This window comes from Tyto alba, unplaced genomic scaffold (genome assembly GCF_018691265.1).
Source record: "Tyto alba isolate M040663 unplaced genomic scaffold, T.alba_DEE_v4.0 Super-Scaffold_41, whole genome shotgun sequence".
NCBI classification, from domain to species: Eukaryota; Metazoa; Chordata; class Aves; order Strigiformes; family Tytonidae; genus Tyto; species Tyto alba.
The window spans coordinates 12,672,263-12,699,065 of NW_024881317.1; the positions used below are offsets into that span (position 1 = coordinate 12,672,263).

At 42.7% G+C, this 26,803-nt stretch overlaps 1 protein-coding gene across 15 annotated transcripts in view; it reads right to left on the reverse strand.

The window, feature by feature from the left end:
* Positions 1-26,803, reverse strand: part of SEMA6D (semaphorin 6D) — a 406,629-nt gene that overhangs the window by 14,153 nt on the left and 365,673 nt on the right. For 13 of the 15 annotated variants that reach the window (XM_032983028.2, XM_032983031.2, XM_032983035.2 and 10 more), the window contains 2 exons: positions 674-830; positions 189-300 (listed from right to left, as the gene is read on the reverse strand). In XM_032983028.2, the coding sequence (XP_032838919.1) occupies positions 189-300; positions 674-782 (221 nt within the window). In that variant the 5' untranslated portion in view covers positions 783-830. Of the gene's footprint in view, positions 1-188; positions 301-673; positions 831-17,239; positions 17,381-17,605; positions 17,657-26,803 lie in introns of those variants that run through there. The other 2 variants (XM_032983033.2, XM_042803909.1) reach the window with 2 other exon arrangements.

The window sequence follows — 26,803 nt, forward strand, 5'->3', positions numbered from 1 at the left end:
AGTAACTGCAGCCTTCAAATCCAATTTTCATGCACTGGCCATAGATATGGTATATTTCTCTGGGAAGTCCTCCCCCAATTCTAATTTTTATCATATTCTGCAGATTTTTCTCAATGAATTTTACACATAAATGCAAAACCAGGAGAGAAAAGAATTTTAATCTAATGAACTGAGTGAAGGAAAATTACCTGCCAGCAATATAAAGTGTGTCTCGAATTTTCAACATCAGTTGGAAGTCCAGTCTGTGCTGAGATTCATTGCCTGAAGGGCGTCCTCTAAATACTGGATATTGCCTTGAATCTGCAAGTAAAAATGGGCTACACCATCACTCAGGATTATAGAGCTAAAGAATCAATATATGGCATTGATTAGCTGTATATACTAGGTGTAGAAGGGTTTAAACTAAATTCCTTGAGTAATGTCTTGAATATAAATGAGAAAAAGATGGCTAATGTCAGCAAATGTTCTTTTTCCTGAAGTTATTGCTGTATTTCTGATTGCTTTTTTAAGAAAATGATTAAGTGTTCTATTAAAGATACAAAGCCAGTAAGCACATTTCAATTTGAAAGGAAACAGACTTTTTTTTTTTTTTTACTTCACAAGGAAAAAAAAACAAACAAAACCACATTAAAACTTTTCCCCTAGTGGTTAGCACCATTTACAGATTACTTACAGTGGTAGTCAACAATGTTAATAGGGTCCTCATCTTCAGGGAAGCTGACAGCTCGGCACTGGGACAGACTCATTAGCATCACGGAGGCACAAAGCAGAGGAAGCCTCATGGCTGGTGAAAGATGAGTACTACCTCTGTGGCAACACTGTTTAACTACCTGGAAAACAGGAACACTCCAGTGAGATTTCAGCAGCAAACATGACCTCCTGCTACAGAAGAAGGGGGGTTTCATTTGTATTTGAGCACTAGCAGCAGTGGACTAAATTGGTACTTAGGAAAGTCTCATGTATGTACACTGATAGAAAACCGGTGCGTGACATATCCCTGCTCAAAGCTGCTCTGAAACATATTGATGGTTGCTAATTTTTAGCTGGATTTACAGGCATTTCCAAAGAAGCTAATGACTGTCAGCCCATTTAATTCATGGGAATCACAAACAGAACATGCAGGCTGCTGACCTGGCAAGAAAAATTGTCAAACTTGGGATTAGAATTTTAATTAAACTGCAATCTCTTTCCATCCCCTCTATCACTGAATGTCATCCAATAAAACCCTTTCCCCATAAAAATACCTAAATCTTATCCACAAAAAGACATGACACACACCATCTGTCTGCATACCCAGGCCATGTTTTAAAATTATTGCTTGTTTCCAGGCTGTGCCATCGTAATACCAAGCCTAACATGCTCACTGCAAAGATCCTCTTGTCTAGGACCACACACTTGATGCTTTGCCTTGAGCAGTGATTTACACACGTGCAAAGTCAATGCAAAAATTCTGCCTCTGTAGCGTGACAGTGCTTGTCACATGCTTTTCAAGGGTGGCAAGAGACTCAAATTGGGGCACAAGGCTGAACTGGGTTCCCAAGATGCCACTTTCCCCCTAATTCTATGTTACTGAAGAAAGCTAGCAACTTCAGAGACTTCCATGGTGGGGTTTTTGTGTGTGTGTGCGCGCACTCTGTAGATTATACAGTACATATTATGATAGCACCACAACAGTATACAACAAAGCTTTTAAGAGGGGAAGGGAAACATAACTTCTCCAATTAAACCACAGGGATATTTTAGAGAGCAGAATGCAGCTACTCAAGTTGCAGTTTGGGTAGGATGCAAGAAAACGCATCTCAAAGTGAAATGCGATCCTTAATGACCACAACTGGTCTGGGCAGGGGTTATATTTCTCATTAGAAACCTGGCAAATGTAGTACTATTCCCTCTTCCAACCTTTTGGAGGCATTCATTCAGCCCTGATTCACAGGTCAGAGCTTTGAGTCACCAGCTCAATGTCTTGTATTTGCTGAAATTTGTTATTAAACTCTGTCTAAAGAGAAAAAAAGAAGCCTTTCCATCTTAATGTTTCAAGAACTGCTGTTCTTGCTGTACATGTTGCTAGCACAAAGTGCCAGGTCTGATCCAGCAAGGCACTTAAGTACTAATCATTTCATAATTTGAAAAGGAATTTATAAACCCCTTCATAACAACATTTAACCCCTCAGTAATGTTTACTGGGGCTGCAAATACTGTATTTGTCAATTGATGCTACAGCTGGCTAGGGGCAGGACTTCTTCCTTCCGCAAGGCTGCTGAGCTCCATCACTTCAGGCTGGACTGTGAGGAGATCAACTTAAAGGCTGAGAATATTTGGTGATGGGGATGTTGTCTGAATGCCTGTCCATTACAGACTGACCTGAAAAGAAGCATTTTCCACTGTTAATGATATTTCTGTATCTCAGTCCACCAGCCCAGAACGAATGGGCTGTGCTCTTAGTCAAGATTGATGAGTGCAGTGGTTAATAAACACTAATGATTCCTGGCACTTTCCCTCTGCTCTTCCTTGTCCTGACATGGCCTCTTCAGCTGAAGCATCTTGCGTTAAATTACTAATGGGCAAACTTAAAACAAACTGGAATTAATAAAGTTAGTCAAATTACTTCTTCCTTGTGAAAGCGCCATTAGAGCAAAGTCCTGCAGCACAGTGGCTCCCAGACACAATAACAAATCATTAATGGTTACACAATCTTTTTTTTTTTTTTTTTTTTTTGGTCTTTTTTTTCCAAGAAAAGCAGTCTCCAAATATCCAACCCTCTGCTGTCCCATTGAAAGAAGAGAAAGAAGAGGCACATAAACTGTGCGTTGAGTCAGTGCACAGTAACATCTGTAAGGTGCTTAGTAAAAGTCCTCCCTGAAGCCTCGTTTTCTTGGAGAACAAATGAATACAAATTGCCAGAAAGCAAGAAGCTCTCCCAGCCATGGACACTTTAGTTAGCATAGATGATGAGTCTGTTCATGGACCACACATCATGACTCAAAGAGCCCCCGACCTGGCTGCAAAATATGCACAGCCTGCAAACTGTGAAAGTTCTGCCAGTATCAAGCATGGACATGTATTAGTTTCTCTTTTTTAAATGTAACCTGCCTTACAAAGGGAGATACTGTCTTCTGGACTTGAGGAAATGGCTGTAGAAAACAAAAAGGGCAATGTGCTGTGCAGTGGCCATGACAATTGTGACCTAAAACCAAACTGTCACAAAAAAGGAATCAACTCAAATGCCAGGTAAACAAAGAGAGCAGCAGTTCTCTCAGATTCAAATTTCAGGGGGGAATCTGATATTCCCTAAAACAAGGCAAAGTTTTGCAAATGTAAAACCACAGGATGTGTCTCCCTAGAGATTGCACCCAGAGCAAAACCAAACTCACACTTCTGTCTTCCTCAAAAAACACCCAAACCTCTGAATATACTCCAGAGATGAACACTGAGAACACAAAAGGTGGGAATAATTACATTCAACATTCTCTTTTAAATAATCATCACCTGAAACAAGTCTCTATCAAAGAAAATGTCTACATCTGAATGACGCACAGACCTTTGTCATGACAAGAGAGAAAAGAAGACAGAGCTGGACTGGATCAACAAATCACAGGTAATCACTTCTCACCAGTCAGGTAAGAAGTACAAATTTATTATTTTGCTTGTTAAAATATTACGGGAAAAGGAACAGTAGCTCTGATTTCTAGCTACATAATAAAAGAAAATGTACCTGCTTTAAGAGGCATTTAAATGCACCTTTTAGCTGTCTGGACACAGGCTTGAAATCAGAACCACTGAAAAGAGAATAAATTTAGAAGAACAGCTGTTCCCTGGATAATCAGAAAAATGGTCTCCATCTAGCCCTTGGAACAGGGGTTTATGACAGCCAGGTGTATGCTTCTGGTAGACACAGATAGGCTGGTGTGAAAGACATAATTCTTGCCACATTCAAACCTTTTCATGGAGGCCACTACTGGGGACTACAAATAACAATGCTGGAAGTATCTGTTTGGACCAGAATAGCTGATTATGAAATGCTGGCAATGTCTACCTTTAAGAAAATGCAGAAAACAATCATACTCTGCGTCTGATTACTTTTCCCCAGCCAGGATTCAAACCAGTCTTTGATTAATTTCTCTTATAAATTGCATTCCTAGCATTTCTGCTAGGAAACAATTCATGGCAAGTGCAATGTTTGGAAATTACCATGCTGCTCTCCCTGTTTTGCAGCTGGGGAACTGAGGCACAGATGAAGGCTGAATTTGTGACTAAGGCCAACCACCAAAAAAGCCTTTTCAAAGGATCTGAGCTGCTCTGGGTCATACGTGATCATTCCTTGAAGCACAGGCAAATTGGCCAGTGTCACCCAGGTGGAAAAGCTGGTAACAGATCAGAGATCTTCTGGTCATTTGGTCTATGCCATAACTATTTGTGTCTGCAAATACAAAGAAACAGAGCTACAAATGTTAACTGGTGGCACAAATCCACAGTGGTAAAGAGGACAGCAGCCTGACTGAAACAGGCCCCAGGGCGCGTGCTGTTGGTCAGGTGGAAGGCAGGCTGTTGTCCCAAGTAATAAACTGGCTCTTTGTGGCTGGCACCTTTCAATCTTGGATACGAATCCCATCCTTCAATTCCTGATTGGGGGAATCCAGAGAAGCAGGATATAATTTCTGTTAAAATATGAGCCCTCCTTCAAACAATCACACATGAAGGGGAACAGACTGGTGTTTCTTGCCCATTAATCTACTCCAGCCTTTGACAACGCACTGGTGACACTCCATCAATCATCTTTCTGTGTGCTGCCACGTAAGAGGAGGGGGGAAGGGAAAGGGCATTCAGCCAGCTGGAGAGAAGCAACACATAAAATAGCTTCAAATCAGACTGATGCAATATCTTCTATTCACTCAAAGAAAAAAAAAAATCTTAAAAATCTGCTTAACACAATAAATGCTTCTCAAAACACTAAGCGCAGACAGGAGTGTGGCGTGGCAAATCCAGACTGAAGTTCAAGATAGGTCAAAACAAAAGATATATCCTAAAAGTTAGTTCACTTTTGGAGAGTTTGGCGAGGCAAAGGAGAAAAGGATTGCAATAATAAAAGCTGAAAAACAGGCACGTAACATGAAAAGGCTTAAATGACTACATCATCTTCCTTCTCTACCAGACACAGGGCAAAATCAGGCTGTTCAGTGAGATCAACGATCTCCTCTGTGCTTGGAGGTATGTGTTAACCATATTGTTGAGGGGGGTCAGGCAGAATTGATTAGCAATGTGCTGAGCTTAGTCAATTTATGTGACACCATTTCCCACAATCTCAAGTGGCTGGACTTCGACAGATCAGGAAGTCCCTGCTGTCCTCTGTTCCTTCCTGCATGCAAATGGTTCCCCAAGGGCACTAATTAGTGCAAATGCACTAACTAGTGCATTTCTGAGATGGTACCTTCTGAAATTTTGAGCATGACACCACTCTAATAATAAAAGTTAAAACAAAATAAAACAAAAAAATCCTTTACTGCTGCTTGTTCACAGATGCTCAAGTTTCTCGAGGCCTATAGCTAAGACTTCAGTTCCTCTTCCGCAGGGAGAGCAAAGCAGATCCTGTGCAACACTCAGCAACTAGCACTCATCTCAACCCTTGAGACAAGCCCCTGGTTAGGGTCATAGCACATCCTTGGGCAGTGGCTTCAGGGCACTGAGCAGTTGGCCAGATCAGTGCTTTGAAGCTCTTTAACCAGACCAGTCAAACAACAAAGATCTGCTGGCCATCGAAGATTTCAGGTACAACCAAATAAAAGTTAAATTAGTCTCTGAATGGGAACTTACTTGTTTTTAGCACACCCCACCCCCACCTTTTTTGGATGCAAATGACTAGTGCAAAAAGATTAAAAATATTGTTTACCACAGCCTCAGGAATTATCTTTTGATATACAAATCACTTATGGTTCATTAACTGTAGGTTGAAAAACACTAGTTGAAAAAGGTATGGTTCAAATTCTGGGCTTCATGAAGTCAAAAAGCACACTGGCAGGGACTCTATGTTAGGGGGCTAAGGATTCACACATGGGCTTACTTGCTGATGGTAACTGCTACCAGGTGGAAGAAGTTCAACTTGTTGAGCCAGCTGCAGAGAGAACAGCTTGTCAGTAAGGTGCTGGTGCAGAAGCTGCACTTCACTAGAGCATAGTACAGAAAGGTAGGTTGTTGCTGAATTTTGGTTTGTCAAGCAGGTCAATCTTTTCAGAAGATAAAACATTTAGAAGAAAATATATAAAGGTGGTACAGGCCATCTTGAGTGGTGCCCCAGACCTGTTGCAGAACCATGGATTGACAACCATGGATGCACCAGAATATTCACTCATAATAGCACCTTATCCCTGCTGTGCACAGAATAAAATAGCTCTACAGCAGAGCAACACAGTGGGGAACCAGGCCAAAGTGTATTTTGGTAATCCAAACATGAAAGTGCAGCATTTTTGTATCATCAAAGCCAAAACATAAGACCAGCATGGTCCAGGATCTGATGGCTTGAACTCTAGAAAGGGAGCAAACAATCCTTTGTCCTACCTCTATTTTTTTGGTCTTGGCCCTTTTTTCCCTGTATCTCACCGAGTGAAAAGGGTATAACTAGTCATTTACTTACAAGCCAGAAAGCATTCCACATGGAATACAACATTTGCCTTAAAAATCTGTATCAGTATCTAATATATGAGAAGCAGGGGATTAGATTCCCTTTTTAGGTCATATCTATACATTGGTTTTCCAGTGATGCAATTGCTTTATAGTGTGGCAAGTCTTCCCAGAAGAAGGGTAGAACAGCCAGCATCAATGCAACGGTGATTTTTTTCCTTTTTTTTTTTTTTTATTTTTCCCAAATGGCATTCCAGTATAAATGCGTTTCTTCTAATGAAGGCTGACCAGTAAAGTTCCTGAAGGCAATGCCTGACACAGAGGTTTACTGTACATTCAAATCTCAGATTGTCTATGATGTGATAAATCCATATTGTGGAGTTTGGTGACAGATTGTTTCAGCTAATTATCAAATAACACAGGAAAATATTTGTGGTTACGATAAAAGAAACATATTTAATTTTTGTAGTCCCTTTTAGAAACTTACAGCATGTAGCCATCCTTACTTTCTAGAACAACTTTAAAATCTGCAGCTCTGAAGAAAAAATTTAGGATATTTGGAGCCATGACATTAATTGAGCATGAAAGTGCAACTAACAGGTCTGTTATTTTTAAGATAATACTTGACTTCTTTTAAGGATTCTGCATTAACACCTCTTGATTTATGCCTAAGTAAAAAAAGATAGTTTAATATTAAAGTGATGAAACCCTACCACTGAGTATCACAGCTTTCATCTTAATTGGCTTATGGTATTGCTAGTTACACTTCAGTTGTTTGCAGGCTTTTAACGTTACAGAAATCGCACCCCTCTTACTCTAGAACAAGCTGACAGAACACTTGCAAAATGGATAGGGTGACTTTTAATGATGCAAGTGTTTAGTGGTTGATTAGATGCACTTTGAGGGCTAAATTCTCCTGTGATCACAAATTTACTTGAACACAAGGTAGTTTCAGCAGGAAAGGAAATAAAATGCTGAGCAAACTGTAAGTGATTGCTTCAATTATGTTTATTTTAAGTTAATTTTTGAGAGTGCATATTAACTACCTTCCCTTACCAGGGTGATACAAAAGTCCTCCAGCTGAAACCAACCTTTGATTTCAGCTCACACCTATGGTCAAATCTGTTCTGTTTTACAAAGCTCCTGCAGGCCATGCTCCACTTGAAAGTTTGCCAGGGTTGAGCCATCAGGAAAGGCACTTTAAGTTAAACAGTGCTCTGGATTCACCATTTTAGCAGGCCTACATTTTAGGAATTCAACTTGCTTGTGCCCAGCTGAGACTGCCCTTTGGAATACTAGATTTATTTTATTTGTCAAAGTGTCAAAAGACTATCACAGAGAATGTCAATACAGTGATGCTCAGGGTTTGTCCTGCACTTTCAGCACTGATCCTCCATTAATTCCTGGCCACGGGCAGCACTGGTACTACAAGCTCCTACCCCTACCCCGACCCCAACCAAAGGAAAGCGATGCCACCTTGCTAGAGAGAGCAGCTGGGGCTCATCAGGGTGAGCTCCTGCATGCCTCCAACTCACAGCTGTGTCAGAGGTGTCTGGGGCTTTTTTATTGTTTTTTAGTCTGAAATACTTTTATCCTGAAAACTAGAGAGAATTCTTAAACCACAATGGTGAAGATCTAATTACTTACAATAGTACATACAGGTTTGGAAACAACCAAACTGTCCCCTTTGGCCCCAAGGAAAAACCTAAAACCTAGACCAAAATATTAACTTTTCCTTCCTCTAGGGAGAGTTGGCTACGAATGTGGGTGAGCGCCATAAGTGAAGTAAGTATTCTTCCTGCAAGCCTACAATACATGATTTACATAGCAAAACTGCCACTCATTTCAGCATGATTAGGCATCATCTGATAAGGCAGCTCTGGGACAGGTATAAACCAGTATTTGCAGGTGAGGACATAATGAAGGTCTCGGGCACAACTTGCACAAGTCCAGCTGACGCCACAGCGAGCTGCTGGCAGCACCCCTGGGTCTCCTGTCTGCAAGCCCTGCTGTCTCCCAGCAGTGGAGAAAGCAGCCTTCACCTTGAGCAGTGCTCCAGCCCTGATCTCAGAGATAAGCGCTGCCCATTTTAGACCTGGCTGGAGCCCAGGAGGTCAGGGTTTGCCTACGGGATGAAGTCAATGGGATGTTTTGAAATGGAAAGGAGCTTTGGGGGAAAGAATACGCCCCAACAAGCAGGACAGCTGTAACAAAAAGGGATTTGCACTGTGGGGAGGGCACATCTGCTGTTCAACAGGGTGTGCCCCAGACAATGTTGCTGTCAACATTACTCCAGAAAGCATCACTTCTTCCCACCCACTGCTCTCCCCTGCTATAAACATCCCTCCAGCATCTCAGCACTGTGCCTTGCTGAAGCATGGGGCTTGCTGGCTTGAGTTGCTGCTGCTGGATGCCACTGCTCTCACTTCAAAGAGAAAGTAAATGGCTGCTGGAAAATGCAAGGGAAGAGACAGGGGAAGGCTATCAACTGGCAAGAAACACATCAGAGCATTTTAAGCACTGTGCTGGTATTATCAATATGCCATTCTCAGAGCCAGAACAGTCAGCCAGCCTTGCTCACAGGAATACTGCTTATAGATCCTGGGGAACAGCGTGTTTTTAACTAGTCTTGGGGTTTTCTACACTGACAAATCTGGTAGCTGGCCACCCAGTTACCTATTTGTATATGCAAAGCATGTGCCCTGCCACTTTCCTGGGCACAATCAATTACACATACAAAACGCAGGCATGAAAACCTGGAGGAAGCCTGAGCTCAATGTTAACAATTACTATTATCTTGTTAAGCATTAAAGATTAACTACGCCAGTGAAAGGATGTGTTATGAAATGTCTTTCCAAGGCTGGAAAGTAAATAGAGGGAGAGTTTTGTCTTTTTCATCTCAAAGGCTACTCAGAATTTGAAATAATTGTTTAAACTGCTGCTTTTATTTACCATAATACCAAGATGTAGTCACTTGCCACGTGACTGCTCATATTTCCATTTGAGTTGTCGTGCAGAAACACATGGAAATCTGGTGAAGGCAAACCAATTTTAGAACATGTTCCGAGCAATTGTTTTGCAGCATTGCCCTACAGTATGAAGTCTCTTACATTTCTTAAATTGCCTAATCAAATGCAGACTCTGTTCCAGTCACGCTAAATTTTCACATAATGGCAGAAAAACACTTCTTTCTAGCCTAGCACTGAACAGTTGGATCACATTATTACATTTGCTGCTTTTTTAGTCTCCGAGTATGTATTTGTAAATGTATGCATATACATATTCACAGGGGAGAAGGGGGAACATTGGTGCTCTTGCTGTGAGACTCTGGGCACAGTTGGAGGGGCAGAGGTATGTCTTGAGAGGCGCCTGTGCTGAAGGTCTTCTGGGAACACCTGGCTTATCAAGAATACAGAGGAGTAGTGGTGAAAAAATTATTTCTTTTAAAATCAGATGTATTAGTGCAGGATTTGATCCAGCTGATTTCTCACTCTACACTCTGCGGAAGTTATTAAACTGATATAAGTGCAGTTTGGTAAATTATATCTGTATTGTTGCCTGTTTGGGGACGGAGACAGGATTGGTGCAATGTGCAGCTGTGGCCATCCTGGTCTGGGTCCCAGGCTCGGGCATGTCCCTGTGGCTGCATCACATCAATTGGGGGAATTCTCTGCATCACAGAACTGTCCACTTCCCATGGGCAAACACAACCTGCAGAGCCCACACTCAGCAGTCGTTTGGAACAGGACACAGTCCTGTTGGGCACCAGGTCTTCCTCCCCTCTGTCTTTTACTTGGGCTACATCACCCCATGGTAACGTTCACCCTGTAAGGCATGTAAGTATTTGCATCACATTACTTTGGCATTTTGACTACTGAGCCACAGAGAAGCCACAGATCAGACCTTTGAAATTAAAAAAAAAGTATTTTCAAATCAGTAACATATGGACTGCAAGTGCTCGAATGAAGGTCACAAGGAAATCTGTGGCAAATCAGGGAATGAGACTTGGGGCTTTAAACCTTTACATTACAGCCTGTCCCATTCTCTCTTCCATACTGGCCTCCCCAGATGCCCAATAAAATTGCAATGTTTCCCTTCATCCTTGTGTTATCACTAGTAATATTGGGCCAGCGCAAGAATATGACTAAATAATCATATCTGACCCACACACTATGTATGCCTGCAGGTCTATTTTTCCTCTAGAGCTTTACCAAATACACTGAGGTTTGCGTTGGCATAGTTTGCCACGTAAGACCACTGTTCAATCATGAGCGGTGCTTGTTATGTCTTTGGCAAGGATGAAAACCTGATGCTTTAAGGGGAGGAAAAGCCATAATCCACTCTCACTGTAAAACCTGTATAGTGGTATACAAGACAAAAAAAAAAAAAAAAAAATAAAAAAAAATCTATCCATACCCTTGCAGGGAATCAGATTAATCCCCAAAGCATGGGATTTGATTTTTTTTGTTGGAGGTTGTCATTAAGGAAAAAACCTACATAATGCTAAAAATATCCACACAGCATTTACTTTACGAAGAAAGTATGATTTACTGAGCAAAAACAAATTACTAGCTTTTCAGTGTTAATCTTTGATAAACACGTGCTGGGTTAAAGAACTGTCACAGAGAGCAGAAGTTTGCAAATTGAAAGAAACCATTCAACTCTGCAAGATGATTTTTTTCCCCCTTATTACTCCTTTCATGAGACACCTGGGGACATTGTTCACACACTGTTGACGGCTTTCACACCACTGCTTTTCCTCTGTTATCCTTATCCTTCTCTTCATCACTTGTCTCCAGGTGGCAATACACAAAAGAGCTATATTTGCAAGGGGTGCCAATGCTGACTCTTGGACAACTGCTGGAAAGCCAGAGGGCCCCCTCCTGCCTTGCAGCTTGGTTGGTTCAAGTCCCTTCCATGGGGCACCGAGCCTCCCTGACCCACCAGGCACTACTCTGGCCTTTGACACTTGGGTGCTGCGCTGCTTGGGGAACATGCGGACTCCTTACAGCCCTTTCTTGTTTATAACTACCACTATTACACTAACAGGCAGTTGCAGCTCCTTCACTAACACTGGACTACATTCAAACACTATCTAAAATTTTAATACTGCAGCCTTAACTATACACTGAGGCTTTTGTAAGTTAAATACACATTTTTCTTCTCTGTAGTCTCCCAAAACAGGATGGCTACACAGCCCGATAGGACATGTAAGTGCTCGCACAATATGGGAAGGGGGTACCCAAGTGGAGAGATGTATAAACAAGGGCTTGAAATACAAGCGTGAGAATTTTCTTTTGACCCCAAAGTGCATCTCTCCTGATAGACATACACAGAAATAGCAGCAACACTTTCTGTTGGTGCTGTAGCTGTTTCAGTCCCTGTCCACCACCAGCACCCATAAACACACCTGGGAAGCGTGGCAGCAGCACTTGAGGGAAATACCTTTTGTTTCACACCGTAAAAAAGCTCTGAGGAAGGTCCTACCCAAGAGGGGTGAGAGCTGTACCTTACTGCTGCTTGGGAAAGCAGAGACCCAGCTGTCATGACCATTTGGCATAAGAAAGACGAACTATGCGGCTCACATTGAGGAAAGCCTATTATTAAAGTAATAGCTGAGTGCCCAGCTGATCACTTCTCATCTCTTCTGGGGTTTCACTCCCACCTCTGGTGGGCAGCCAGTCTGGGATGCTGGTCCCCACTGCACACTAGTCACCTTTCCAGACAAGCACCTCTGCGTTTGCTTCCGCGCTGTCCCTCATGCACCCAAAGAGCCCCCAGCACACATCTGCCAATTAACTCACCCCAAGCCCTCTTCAAAGCTCTCCTTTGCCTCTGATGCCTACAAGCACATGTGCCCCCTTTTTCCCCAACACACACACAGCTTGGCTATGTTTAGGCAGTTTATGCGCTACCACGGCTGCTGATTATGCAGGCCAACGCGGCTCTCCTGCTTCTAGAGGCCACTGCCTGACTGTACCCATCTGCTGTCTCTTCTCTTAAACTATCCACTGTGGAGAACAGGATCCTATTTCTAGTCTGCGTTTATGCAGTGCCTATTGAGTTAGAAGCCTGGGCTGCAATTTGGATCTTAGACGCAACAGTTAAAAAAAATAACAGCAACAACAAACCTTTTTGCAAGAGTATCTGTGTGCAAATACGACCTCTGTAATGTTACCAAGGTCAGGCAGACCAAGGCCAATCTGCTGTGCCAGAATATAAATCAAAGCTGTCCAGCGACTGATTTCATTTACAAGGTTTGTAACCATTTTGGACAGAACAAATGTCACTTGCTTGCTTGAGCTCCTTGCTCCTCCTCTCCCACCACCACCTCTTTGCTCCTCCGCTTCCACCCAGACCCTCCCTGCCTGGTAACACCTCTTGACCTCCTTTGCTCTTGAAAGCAAGGGTTCTCTTCTAGCAAGAAAGCTGTGTCTCACACATGACAGCCAGCCATGCTAGGCCATTTTATTTAAATTATGCAAAAATCTCAACAAGTAAAATCAGCACAGAGCCACAAGTACATTTACCTGCTGGTTACCTGCCATTCACAGCACACATCAGAATTAAAACAATAAAGCCTGTAATGACTTCTTTCCTATTGCATTCATAGATCTGCAAAACAAACCAAGGAAAGCATCTGTAGCAAGTATTACAGTCTGGGCACAGATCCTGTGAAATCACATGGTTTCCGTTGTGGAACTAAAAAGGCTTCTACAAGAATGTGTGAAATACACAGCCGAAATTCTCCATTTCTTTCTGTGCTCTTTGGCAGTTTACGTGGCTAAGTTAAAGCGGCAAGTTCTGTTTCTTTAGCTGAAGGCTTTCAAAGCACACCCTGATCTGCAAATTGAAAGAGCACAGGGTTCAGCTAGCAAGCTCCCTCTCGAGTAAGTACAGAGTTAATGTAATCCCACTCCAAACAACAGGTTGCTGTCTCCGAACTGGAGCCTTGAATAGAGAGTCCAGCGGTTGCCTCACTCCTCGAAGCCATTTTGTTGCCCTTTTGCAGGTGTGCCCACTAAGCTGCAGCAGGGCTGGGCAGGGGTGCCAAAACTAAAGAAACTTCACGTTCTGGATGTTAACTTTAGTTACCATAGCCAGACAATGCTGCCAGTGGTGTGGAAGAAAAAATTGCTGTAGCCAGCTGTGCTGTTCACAGTCGGATGGTTTCTGTGTAGCTCCAAATGGTTATGGAGCCAGTAGCCTGTTGTGGCCAAGGACAGGATGATGGATGGTCTACACACACTGTCCAAGCAGGGAGAATGGCAGAAGTTCACTTCAGGGTTGTTAAAATGCTAATCTGGGTTAGTTAACAAAAGCTGAATGGAATAGGAAAGTTAAGGAAATAAACACTACTTCTATGTTATATATGTGCACTACAGATTCAATCTCTGTGGTTAACACAAACATCTGACTTTGGAAGCGAGACAATTCAACAGTCTTCCGGTTTGAATAAACTGAATCAACTTCTGATATTAGTTGTACTGTAATTACTGTCAAGCCACAACGAGGGAAAGTGGGCTACAGCAGACAACACACAGAGCTCCGGAAAACAGCATCGGAAGGGCAGTAATACAATTTTCACTGCACACCTCCTCCATGTGATGTGGGAACAAATCAGAACCTACTTTCTCTTGAACTCAGGGCTGGCAGCTTCACAGAACAAGTAACAACTTAATAAAATAGCTTAGATGGATTTTAACGGTAACTGCAGTAGCTCATCTGATGCTTAAGAAGAGATCATCTGTTCTAACAGCAGTTTTGACAAAAGCAACATTTGAACTGTTTTAATTATATACAGAGCTGCTAAGATTGAAAATAACTTGTACTACTCAATGCAAGTAAGATGCCTTCCATCTTTTCTTAATTACTTGTAGAGCAAATTATTACTTTATCCAGCAGAAAGATACCTGATTTTTTCAAACTGGAATTATAGGTACGTTTAACACACGAGTATGCAATCAACCACCACCTCCTCTGTTCAGTAAGCAAAGCAAACACATAGTGTATTCCTTGAAAAACATCAGAGACTACGACATAAGTAAGCCCAACATAAACTGTTGCTGTAACCGTTTCCTTTGTCTTACAAAAAAAAGACTAGAACTGAAACAGTTTGTCATATCACTTGTATGACACTTGATGAAAACTGACTGTATTCACATATGATCTCCACTTGACTTCAGATTTCAAATTTATTTTTTTTTTCAGAACCAAGCATAACCAAAGCATTTCAACATTTCTATACAGGTTCTGTCCAGCTAACTGGGCTTCACCAGACTTCAAGGGATGCTGAATTCTGTGCTAGGTGTAATAATGTTTTTAAAATAATTTTAAAAATAATTTTATTTAAATAAATAAAAATAAAGAGCTGCAATCTGTGTGTGTGATCAACTGTAGTTGTAGTAAGACCAGAAGACATGCTATTACAGATGCCTAATATATGCTTTGAAGGGAGCTTCTATGATGTACTTCTCTTTACCTTCACAGATCTCATATGACAAGACCGATAAGAACGAAGACCAATTTAGTCAGAATTAATTGCACATATAATTAAGCATTCTATCTAAATGTGTGCTCTTCACAAGTCTACATCAAAGTTACGGTGGCTCCAAGGGCTAAAGTATCTGCTCTAATAGTCGGCTCAGATCAGCCATACAAAAGAAGTAGAAACGTTCAGATGGTCCAGCTCAAAGGGCTCGAGAAGCCAGGGGGAAAACCCCACAGCCATCCAGCTGGTTTGTAGAGCTTTGACAGGGCCATCACTGTATTCCTGACACACACTCCTGCATCACACAAAGCACGTTTAGAAAATGTTATCTTTGTTGCATCTCAACCATAAATGAGAACAGGTAGTGACAGACTGCAGGAGCAGAGGGAGGAAGGTAGCTCTTCACTGGAACTAAAGGTGCAGATGAAAGTGAGAAGCTGGTTAAATAAACCATTTTAGAGCCTCTGGGTTATACTTTTTTTTTGCCTGCCCTTTTGAAAACGAATCTGAGATACATAATTCAGAATGCTAATAAATTCTTACTACAAACTTTTTCTTCCTGTTTTTAAAAATAACTGAGCTTTCTATCAGTTAATATAAAAAGTGTTAAAGTTCATGATTATATAGAAAGAAATCAGAGCACTCAACTGGCAATTTGTATTTATCTAAGCCAGAGTAAATGTTTATACAATATCTGCCAACATAACAAAATATGCCTGTCACTTACTACATTAAACATGATTACGTCCAGCTTAATTTACTGAAAAGTAACTTAAATAGACTTTAGAGGTGCATAGAATTTTATAGTGTGAATAAAGCAGGAAAAACGTCTATTCTCTTTTGCCACAAAAGTGATTGCAAAGCTTTACAATGAGCTTCCTGTTGGACATGGGAAAAGGAGAGAACCTCAGAAAATTCTCTGTGAAAGTATTTGTATGTGAGAGCAATAGACCAGCAGTAAAAGCCTCTAAGACAGTAGGAAGCTGTTCCTTCAAATAATATTTAAGCGAATTAATAAACATTATTAAGGAACAACTAACAGCTTAGAACACAAAGGTATCCCAATAACGATCTATGTTTTTCCCCAAAGGGAATAACCAGGGAAGAAGATGCCACACATTTACAGAACACTGAACAGTATTTTGGAGGAAGTTTGCTGTAATTCCTGCACATTATGTGTGAAGCGTGTGTGTGTGTGTACACGGATAAGCTACAATACCATCTGTACAGCAAGTGCCACATATGTGAGCATTATGAACCATCATTGCTGCTGCTATGCTCACAAGTAAATGTATTCTAAGCCACACACGCATATAAATACAAATGACTTTACACACCAAGGGCTGAATTTTGCTCAAATTGCTCACAGGCTAACGCCTGCGATACAGACACAATCTTGACCAGAAGTAAGAAACAAGTCAAGGATTGGCAGAAAACCACTAATTTAATACTAGCTATATTCATGCTAACAAGTGAGACATCCATTGGAACGACAATATTTGTAATACCTAAAGCATACTTAATCACATTTTTCAACTCACAAGAAAAAAACCACAATTACAGTCATAAAACCCCAGCACAACAAGCCCACAACCCTTTAAAACACAGGCATAATATCCACCTAGAAATATCTGTGTGACCTTTCATTTCCATCCAGCACTTATAAATAATAAAAAAGTCTTTAGACCCTTTCTAATTACTCCCTGAAAGCTGCTGTATCGGTTTCTGCAGTGCTGAAACGCCCCTGCAACGCTCCCTCCCAAGAAAAAAAAAGTTTCTTTGCGCTACACCTGAGCGGAGCATTGTTTGCACCAGGAGGCAAGGAGGACGGAGCGGAGCTACCCCTGCCTCTGCACGGGGATAATCCAGAACTGACTGTAGTATTTGTTTTCATCCATAATTGATGGGGAGCTCGAAACAGAGCTCCCTGTGCCTCCCAGCGCCCGGCTACTGCCGAGGAGCCCGTAAATCACGGCTCGCTGGGCGCCCGCCCCGCCGGCAGCGCCGAGCCCCCGGGGCCGCCCCAGCCCAAATTCACCCCGAGCACCCCGCAGGGGGGACAAACCAAACGGCTCCGCTTCGGCTCCCCCCTCCTCAGCCAGCGCCGGCTCCTCCGGCGGTCACAGCCCCGCGTACCTGCCGCTGCCCAGGGCCGCTGCCCGCCGGCGGGGCTGCTGCTGCCGCCTCCTCCGCCGCCCGCCGGCCCCTGCCCGCCGCCCCATCCCGGCGCTCCGCTCGCTGCCGAGCCAGCGCGGGGGAGGCGCGCCGCGCAGAGCCCACCCCTTCCCGCCTGCCTGTTCCCCCCCCCCCCCCCCCCCGCCTCCTTTCATGTATTTATGCCCGCCCGCCCCTCGCCGCGCCCGGCCTCGCTCCGCCTCCGCCCCCCCCCCCCGCCTCCGCGCAAACACCGCGCCCGCGGCGGCGCCCGGTCCGCGCTCCGCCACTACCGCGGTCAACTTTTCGGTTCCCCCTCCCGCTGCCCGCCCCCGCCGCGGCTCTCACCGCCCCCGGCGGAGCTCCGCGCCGAGCCGCGCCACGGCGGGGCGGCCCCGGCTCCGGCCCCGGCCCCGGCCCCGCCTCGGCCGCTCCCCGCCCCCGCCCGCCCCCGCCGCGGGCAGCGCCGGGCGCGGCCCCGCTCCCGCCGCCGCCCCCGAGCCGCCCCGGCCGCCGCGGTGGGCGCGGAGCTCCGGCAAACTTCGCCTGTAGTTCTACTCCCCCAAACCATCTCGGGAAACCTGCCCCCCCACCCCCTCCGACCCCGCGCCCATCCCGCCTCCGCAGCCGCGGCGGTAAACAGCCGGGGCGCAGCCATCAAGAGGACGTTTTTGTTCATCGCCGGCGCTACGTTCGCTCCTCAATACAGAAATTTTCATTGCTACTTCGAAAGCAAAAGTCATTGCTAGCAATGCAATTTTGCAGGCTAATGAGTCTCGATTTTGCAGACGAGCACTTCGCGTGTGGGGGGGGGGCGGGGGGGGATGTCCTTGAAATGACATCTTTTTAAGAGCCTGTCCAAAATCCCCTCAGATATTAAACAAAGGGTTTAATCCCAGAAATGAAGTCCAGGAAATAGCTGTCACAAGTTCATTTCTCTTCACATGAAAGATAAATTAATTAAGGCTTAAAGTGCCATGAAATATTTTGGATGCCCCCACAAGGGGGAAAGAAAAAAAAAAAAAAAAAAAAAAAAGATTACTCACCAAACTCTATCATCTGTGCTTGTTTTATGGGAAATCAGAAAAATTCTGAGTAAAAATAATTTAGAGAATTTTGGTGGGGAAACCTCTCTGTCATTCACATGCATTTCCCAAATTCCTGCCCCTCAGGTGTGCACTGCTGCCATAGCAAGTCCTTGGGCAGGTCGCCCCCACAGCGCTGCTGCTGCCCCTCGGAAAGACAAATGCTCGATACTCCCAAGCAACATTTTGGGCAGATCCTGCAGGTTTTTACGCACGCACCACTCGCAGCGGGAGCACTGCCTCTTGAGAACTGATTCATCTAAGCAAGGGCGCCGGGATTTGGCCCATAGTAAATTCTCTTTAGAGATGGTGCCAACAAAATCTCTCAGCCATGGGAATAGGACGTTTTTGGCAACTCAGGCCCTTGGCTGTCTCTCTCTGATGTTTGCTAGTGGTGACAGGCTAAAGGCGAGATCATGATCAGCTTCCTCACGGCAAACACAGCGCGGCTGTGTTGCACCCCAGGAGCTGCCGCCTGGTTTAAGGTGTAAGGCCATTATTTTCTCTTTCTCGGGAACAGCTCTAATCTGAAAACCATCAAAATTTGCACAGTGCATGAAAATGCTGTGATAGAGACTACTCGCTTGGTTAGGAATCAAATTGCAAGCTGAGGACAAATGCGCTTAGAGTGCCTCAAAGAGAAGGATTCGGTTCACAGAAGGGCTTTGTGACCTTTCCTCTGGAAGTCAGACACTCGGAGCAGACCCACTCTTGTGTGGGTTTACAGAGGGTACGGGTACCTAGGCACAAGCTGCCCGCACCAGGGCATTACAAATATGGGATTTGCTTCTTGGATTTTTAAATGCCTGATGGTGGTGCCAGCCATGAAAACTGCAGTCCTAGAAGATCCACCTGTATTTTCATTCGATCCATCCTTTTTGTGACCGGCACATAGAAATTCCTCAGCAATGCTGCTGGGTTATCCCTCCAGCCGGGGCATGGGAGGCATGGCACAGGGGCATCTGCTTGGGATGGGGCTACACACTCCCCTCTGCTCTGAGAGGGGCTGCTTGGAAGAAGGGACCTCACTTCCCCGCTATATATCTCAGCCACAAGCTGACTCAAGGCTTCCGTACATCAGGATAAGAGATTAATATGGTTTAAATCTCCTTCTGCTTCAATTAGGCAGATGACACAATGTTGAGAATTAGATTGCATTCCTGTAGGGCAAGGGTTTCAGTTTGAAGTACAGCATTTTGGAGTATTTTGGTTTAGCCAAGACTAATATCTTGTGTCTACACTTAAATATGGTAGTTTATTATAGTTTCAAAATTTGCTGCATGGCTAGAAACCACTTTCTGTAACGATTTAAAGTATGTGCGCTTACAATATGTGTGCAGTCAGGGAATTACACAGCCACAGGTTTTTGAACACAAATGTATGCAGGCTCCTATTGATATGATAAACTATCAGTAACATGTGCTGCAAAGCTTCTTAAATCCTCATTGACACAACAGACCACTATTGTGTCAATAGTGTGCAGATTAATGGGGTATTGTCAGACTATTTTGGGCCTTAACTTTCATTTATCCTGAAGCTTGTTCTTCATTGTAACTCTTAACCTTTGGATTCTGCCAACACATTTCTTGTCACAAATATACTAATGGAATTAAAAGAAACCTGGCTTTTAAATGTTAATTACCCCTAGAATGATTGATTTGTAAAAGAAACACATCAGCAGAATCTGAAAGTACAGAGGCACAATAAAATGGTCTGAGTGTCAGCCCAAGAGCCAGGAATGCCCGAGGACCAGCTCTGGCTCCGAAGAGGAGGGGACTGTCCCTGTGTACAAGATGGTAATGAGAGCACCTACTCACCCTGTCTCATAGGTATAGCTTATGAATTATTCCTTCTGTCTAAAGGACTTTTCACCCTCTAAGTGTTTTACAGACTTAAGCAACACTTATTCACGGATTCGAAAATGTAAGCAAAATATTCAAAATTTACATACAGATATAATAACCACCATCTGTTAGAACAAAAAATTGAGGTTTTGCTTCATTAAAATATGGATAATACTAAACTAATATGTGTTTAAATCAGATATTTCATCCTGCTTGAATGGCTCCACTGGGTTTATAACCAAGGCCAAATTGATTTCCCAAGCACAAGCATTCATTAAAATCACTATTTCAGCCACATGATGATTTGGTAAGAAAGTGCAAGGGCACACAGTGCAGGTCAATTTGCACGTTTGGGAAATGACCTTCAGAGCATGGCTGCCCAGGAAAGTTTGCTCAAATGGTGCATCCCTAGGAAATACCATGTGTGGAGGAAAATGGTATCGATGGTTTCCCTCTGCCTGAGCCAGAGCTGAATGAGTGACTCAGCACACTAATGCATGGACACGATGGCTTCCGAATGAAATGTGAAACTTATATTTTGAGGACATGTTCATTTAAGCTGTGTCATTTCCAATAAAAACAGCAAACGTCAGTTACAGAAGGATGGTCAAATCACAGTAGTGCCAGGATGTGATGATGTTATAACCCAAGAGTCATTATATTTTAGCTAAATATTTCCCTCCTCCCTTCTCTTTTTTTCCTCCCCAAAGCACCACATTTCACCAGTGCATACAGACATCTGCCTGCTGCATGACACTGTATAGAGGAATTGGTAGGTAATTTAATATGGATCGGATATATAATTTCTGATGAAGTAGACATGCACAGTTTTTATATTCGCTATCCTTAAATCTAAGTTGCAAAGTGTGGATGTTACGGCTTACCTTGACCGTAATTAAGTTTGATAATAAAAGAGAATAGAATTTATTTATTATGAGTACATAAAATCAGTTGGACAATTTAAGGTGCTCTTCAATGAGTAATGCTCCCATAGCAGGGGTAAATATTAGTCTGCCCAATATTAGTTTCTATTAACAACCTAGAAAAGTTATTTCCATACAGCTCTGGTTTTATGTGCCTTCGCGCCTTCTCAATATCTGGGGAGCCATTGCATGGGGCAGGGCAGGCATGTATAGTATGTGAATAAATGTAGAAAGATTTCCAAGAAAAACAGGCTTTTCATCCGTATCGATTGGTGAAGAATTCTCTCCTTTCGATTTTTAAGAACATAAATGTAGAAAAGAGGAAGCTCAAGCTAAAATGCTTCACAGCTCATCACCGGAACAGGGTTAAAGCCACATAAGCTGAAACTGATAGCTCATTATGGTATTCCACTGTTAGCCTGCACAATGCAGAATTACATGTATTCTAATGCTCACCTCTGTTAGATGGATGCCTATGGTTCCTGGCTTTAGCAGCCTATCTCCACGAACCCTTACTGTACTTATTGCCCTGTTTGTAGCCACTTGTTCACCCTCATACCCCATGGTTTAGATCCCAGGAAGATGGGTCTTTAATCTGCCTGGAGTGCATTTAGATCCTATCCCTGTTCAATCATGCTAAACCTGGTTGCCTGGGGAAATACTGGTGAAAATCCCGATGTTTGGCTGGCAAAGCAATAAAACTGTGCCAACCATTTTCCTTCTCTGAATCCTGAGCTTGTAGCAGTATCAACGCAAGTCAGAAGTGAGACATTTCAGAACATCGTTGCTCATGATTTACACAAATAGGCTAAAAATAGAAAATTGCTAATATAACAAGCTGTGCTGTGTTGATACAGGCAAATAATTGGTTATAAGTCAAGTACTGTATAAAGAGTGGTAAGTTCAAGAAAAGACATTGTAATTTTATCCCTGTAAATAGTATCCAGTTCAGGTAGCACATAAATGTAGTTCTTTATAAGGCTTAAAGGAAAGAAAATAATGTTCTCATATTTTCCAAATGATGTGAAACCCTCTATTTCACCTTTGTCAGAAAATTACAGGAGGTTCTTCTAAGCGATTAGCATTTTGTAAAATATAGGAAGACACAAAACAGTTTCAACACTTTTGTTTAGCATCTTCTTGGGTACTGTGTTGAGAGTTGTTTTAAAAGTATTTTTTACTGTCAAAACTTCAATTTAACATCATTGTTCTCTCTTTTTTATATCTTTCTAATCTGCCTCCTCATTTAGAGGGATGTGTAGAAATCTCAGGTTGTATGCCTGTCACTTGAAGGCGTAGTGATAATTTTCTGCTAACACTGATGGGCCGTGCATCCGAACTTGGCAACTTTATCCTGGCTCTGTATAGGATCAGCATGTGCATATGCTTCCAATCTTGTCATTTATCTTCCCGGCTGGTGTAAGAAACGGGTCCACAGTGCTATTCCATACCCACCCACCATCATCTGACGACTTTACCTTGAGAAGCATACAGAACACTATCTCTATAATGAAAATTTAAATGATAAATCTAATAGCTGCTTTCAGTTCTTACTTAGGCAAAAGTCTGACTGAAATTCAGTATGCTGGCTCTCCAATTCCCCCATCTACCTCTGGGGAGGTAGAGGAGATGTGCCAGTAATTAATAAAATAATTGGAAAACAAATAATTTTTTTAATGCTTTGGCAATGTACTGTGTGGGTGAGCCAGTGGGGATCATGTGGGATCCTGCGCAGATGAACCTGAGGCTGTGGAAGGCTAGAAATTCCTCCTCTGCTGAGGCTGTGGGGCTGGCAGAGAGAACCCAGTGTCAGCAAAGACAGAAAAGACATAGAAACAATGTTTGTAATATGTTGTCCTGTGTATTTTACTACTTGAAATGTGCTTAAAGTGAAATCCTGATGACTGTATGTCAAAGCTAATAAAAGGGATTCAAGCAATAAACATAACTGGGCACAGTCTTGTATAACTGGTCTTTCCTGCCTGCAAGCTCCCCATCAGACTTAACTTTGAAAAACTAACTATTTCAGGCCAACAATTCTGGCCATGGCACTTTCCTGCAAACATCACTGTAACAGTAAAATGTGATTAATTCCTGGTCCTTGCAAAAGAAAAATCTTGTAAAAAAAAATCACGGAGAGGGACAGCTGTACAGGGCAGAGAGCTGGGAACAGAAAAGCCAAGCTGAAGGCACTGCCATGGTGCCCTTTGGCACCAGGTATATAGTGGCAGGTGTTATTAACTCCCCTCAGCACTTTAAATGTCTACAGGAATCACTGAAAGCAAGAAAACTCCATTTTCTGTACAATGATTAGCTTTTCAGTTAGGTATATTACATCACCTATCATTTAATGGGGAATTAATTTCAAACATCTAAAGTAATGTCAACAAAATACTGTAATTAGATTTAATGGCATACTTCAAAGATTACTGGGTGATCTTCCTCACAGTCTACAATTTTAATTTCCAAAATTTCATTTGTAACACTGCTACTCAGGACAGATTCACCATCCACAGTGTTTTCCTACACTTTTCCTCACTAGTAGTAAAATGTGCTGCCTTTTTCAGGCATAGACAGATGAAAAGACGTATTAGTAACAAATCTATGTTCATGGCACATAATCACAAGATGACAAGACACTTAATGTTATCTATTTATATTATATATAGCAACTTCTGTTATAGAAAATCACTTTTCAGTCCCATTTTAGGGGATTACCTAATCCTGTAATTGATTCTGTGTGATGAGTCCCCCTTGTCCAAAGGAGACCCAGTGACCTTCAGAACAGGAACAGGCCTGAGAACTTTCTATTATTTCACCGTTATTTATGTGTAAATTACGATATAATGTAGGATGGGAACAGATGATAATTTTATCTTTTTACTTACTTCACTGAGTTCAGACTTTAAGCATTTTCTGTCCTGGCCCAGAACAAAAAATACTCAGTAAGAATGACCAAAGACAAGAGTGATGTTTTCTTTAAGGTAAATCAAAAATTCCTTTAGAAATGTAGCCACTCATACAGGTTCCCAAACAGCTCAGAGCTACAGTAAAGTACTATCTACTGTAACTTTCAGATCTCAAAACTTGCAGTTAAGGGGCGAGGCAATTGCTCACTGGTTATAAATACCAGCAGATTAGTTTATCTATAGATTAGTATCACATTACTCATTCCAGAGTCCATAAAATCCAACATGAATCAGCTTGGGTTTGTATACCAACAATCACATCCTACACAAAGGTGAGTCCACAGGTACCAGCTAATGACATTTTATAATCATGGAGGTTTTATTATTAGAGAAAACAAGCTATTAGGCATGCGTGCATGTATAGACTCACACAGACACATCCACAGACACACATAAACCTTGCTTCTTCACTGTCACACCAAATATAACTCCATGGATTAAAGCCTTAAATAAGACTCTGAGAATGTAATTTAGTACAATCTGACTCTCCCTTGGGCAAGTCTGAGGTAGCTCCTTGAGCTGTCACAGCTAAGCAGCTGTCCAGCCTAACACTGACTCAGGAGCCAAAAACCTGCCTCATTTGGGTGACAGCAAAACAGTTGTAAAGGATCAGACAGACATTGTTCATGGTTGATGTAGGAAGGGTGCTTAGAAAATAGTACCAGTATCACTAAGAATAGAAAGGTAAACAAACTGCTTGTAAATTTGTATCTGCTTGAATTCTGAAATGAAGTCTTGCCGCATTTCTCCAGTGCATTCCTACCCAGCAAGAGGGCAGACTCTCATCCTAGGTTTGAAGAAAGATGATCAAACTATTTACTTTTACCTCTGTGACACATACAGAAAGTTCATAGCCCACATACAATCAGTAATGACAGCAGTTGCTGCCTTCGGCATGTTAACTTGAGTTTCTGTTTATTGTATGCCCCTTAACATCTCAGTATCTGACTTTAGCCTAGGATATTTTGTTCTTGAGGCATAGGTGGATACCTTTAATTATTTTTTCAACACTTACTGCCTTATCTAATATTACAGGTTGTTTGAAAAATTACTTCTAGCTTTGGTGTGTCTCAGTGTTCCTTTTTATGTGCTAGCTGTGGGCTGCAAAATCCTTTCTACCGAGTAGCCATGACAGAGTCCTCCATGAAAGATTTGCTTTTCTGTGTTCTGTGCTTTGCATGTTAGTGCAGAAGAAAAATTTCCACTTACAGAGGGTGAGTACAAACAGTTATTATTCTCTATATACTACATTATCAAAACTAAGAGGCAAAAGTGAGTGCAGGTGGCTTTGATCCTTTGGAATTACTGCTACTTCTTCCCTCCCATCAACATTTGAAATGGTGCACCATGTCTGAGAGCCACCTCGTATTACTGATCCTGGGACACATCTTACTTATTTTCTTTGGTGGGTGCAAGATGACATATTTACACCTTTGAGGTGACTGCAGGTGACAATGAGATAGGTAGCCCATTTCATCCCCACATTGTTTCACTGATCACAGTCTGCCAGCCGCTTGTATGACTCTGCATGTCAGCCCACTAATCTTGAGTGATGCAAAGCTCCATGGAGTCTGGGGAAATACCATTGTCTGTGACAAGTCATGCAGGAAACAGCCATGCAAAGGAGCTGTCAGGGAGGAGGTTTGGTCTAGAAGAGGGGTGTGTGTGGGGTCAAAAGTGTAGAAAGCACTTTGGATCCAAGGCAATATAAATTAGCAATGGCACCTATTCTATACCACAAAATCGTCTATTTGCAGCACATACTGGAAGAATTAACATAGCAAAAATATACAACAAAGAAGCAACCAGTGATCAAGTTATTACTAAATCCTCTGGACGGTGCTTGACTTGGAAAAACAGGCTCAGGTAGGAATGCCAACACTATTATCTGACGTGGCTCAAAAAAAAAGTAAGCCATGACATCTCCATTCTTGGCAAGCACAGAGAATGCTGCAGGCACTCTATTCCCTCTGCTTCTTGGAGTGATGCAGTCATAGCTGCTGTGGCTGTTAGCTACAGATCTCCTCTTTTCTGTGTCTGTGGATAAGAGGACACAAAAAATGGTTCTCTATCTGGGAAGCAATGGAAGAAACACTATTTGTGGCTCCAGCCAAAGTTTTCCAGCTCCTTTTATATATTTGACTTTTTAAAATTAGTTGCATAAAAAGGTGCCAGAATTTTTGCAGCCCTATTACAGCAAATAAATAATTTTATAATAAAGTCTCTACTGTCCAGTAGCCAAAGATAACTACAGGTTATTCTCAGCTTTCCTATCAAAAGCTGTTTCAGAGTTGGATATTTTATCTGAGTACTTCTGATGCTGCCTGAATAACTTCCTGTGTTCAGAAGAATCTCAGTGATTGTTTATTTTGTGCAGGTGTACTTTGTATGCTGGCAGAGAATGCCTAGTTGGTCCTTTTTCTCCCTGTCATCATTAGCCATATATGTGCATCAGGCCAAGAGCTCAACACCAAACCAGAGAGAGATGGAAAGGTCTCCACCTCCTCCTATAGCCAGACCATACAAAAACACTCTCCATACGTGCTACGGGGGACCCAGCTGCACAAAAGCACCGGCTTAGCTGGCACCCTGCTACCTGGCAAGTCCCCCTGCGCTGCCCCAGGCTTGGAGGGTGCTGCCAGGTAGGACAAAGCTTTGTCCTGGCAGAGCAATGAGGAAGGGAGTGGAGTCAGGGGAGGCCAGTAGAGGCAGAGGGAGGGGAGAA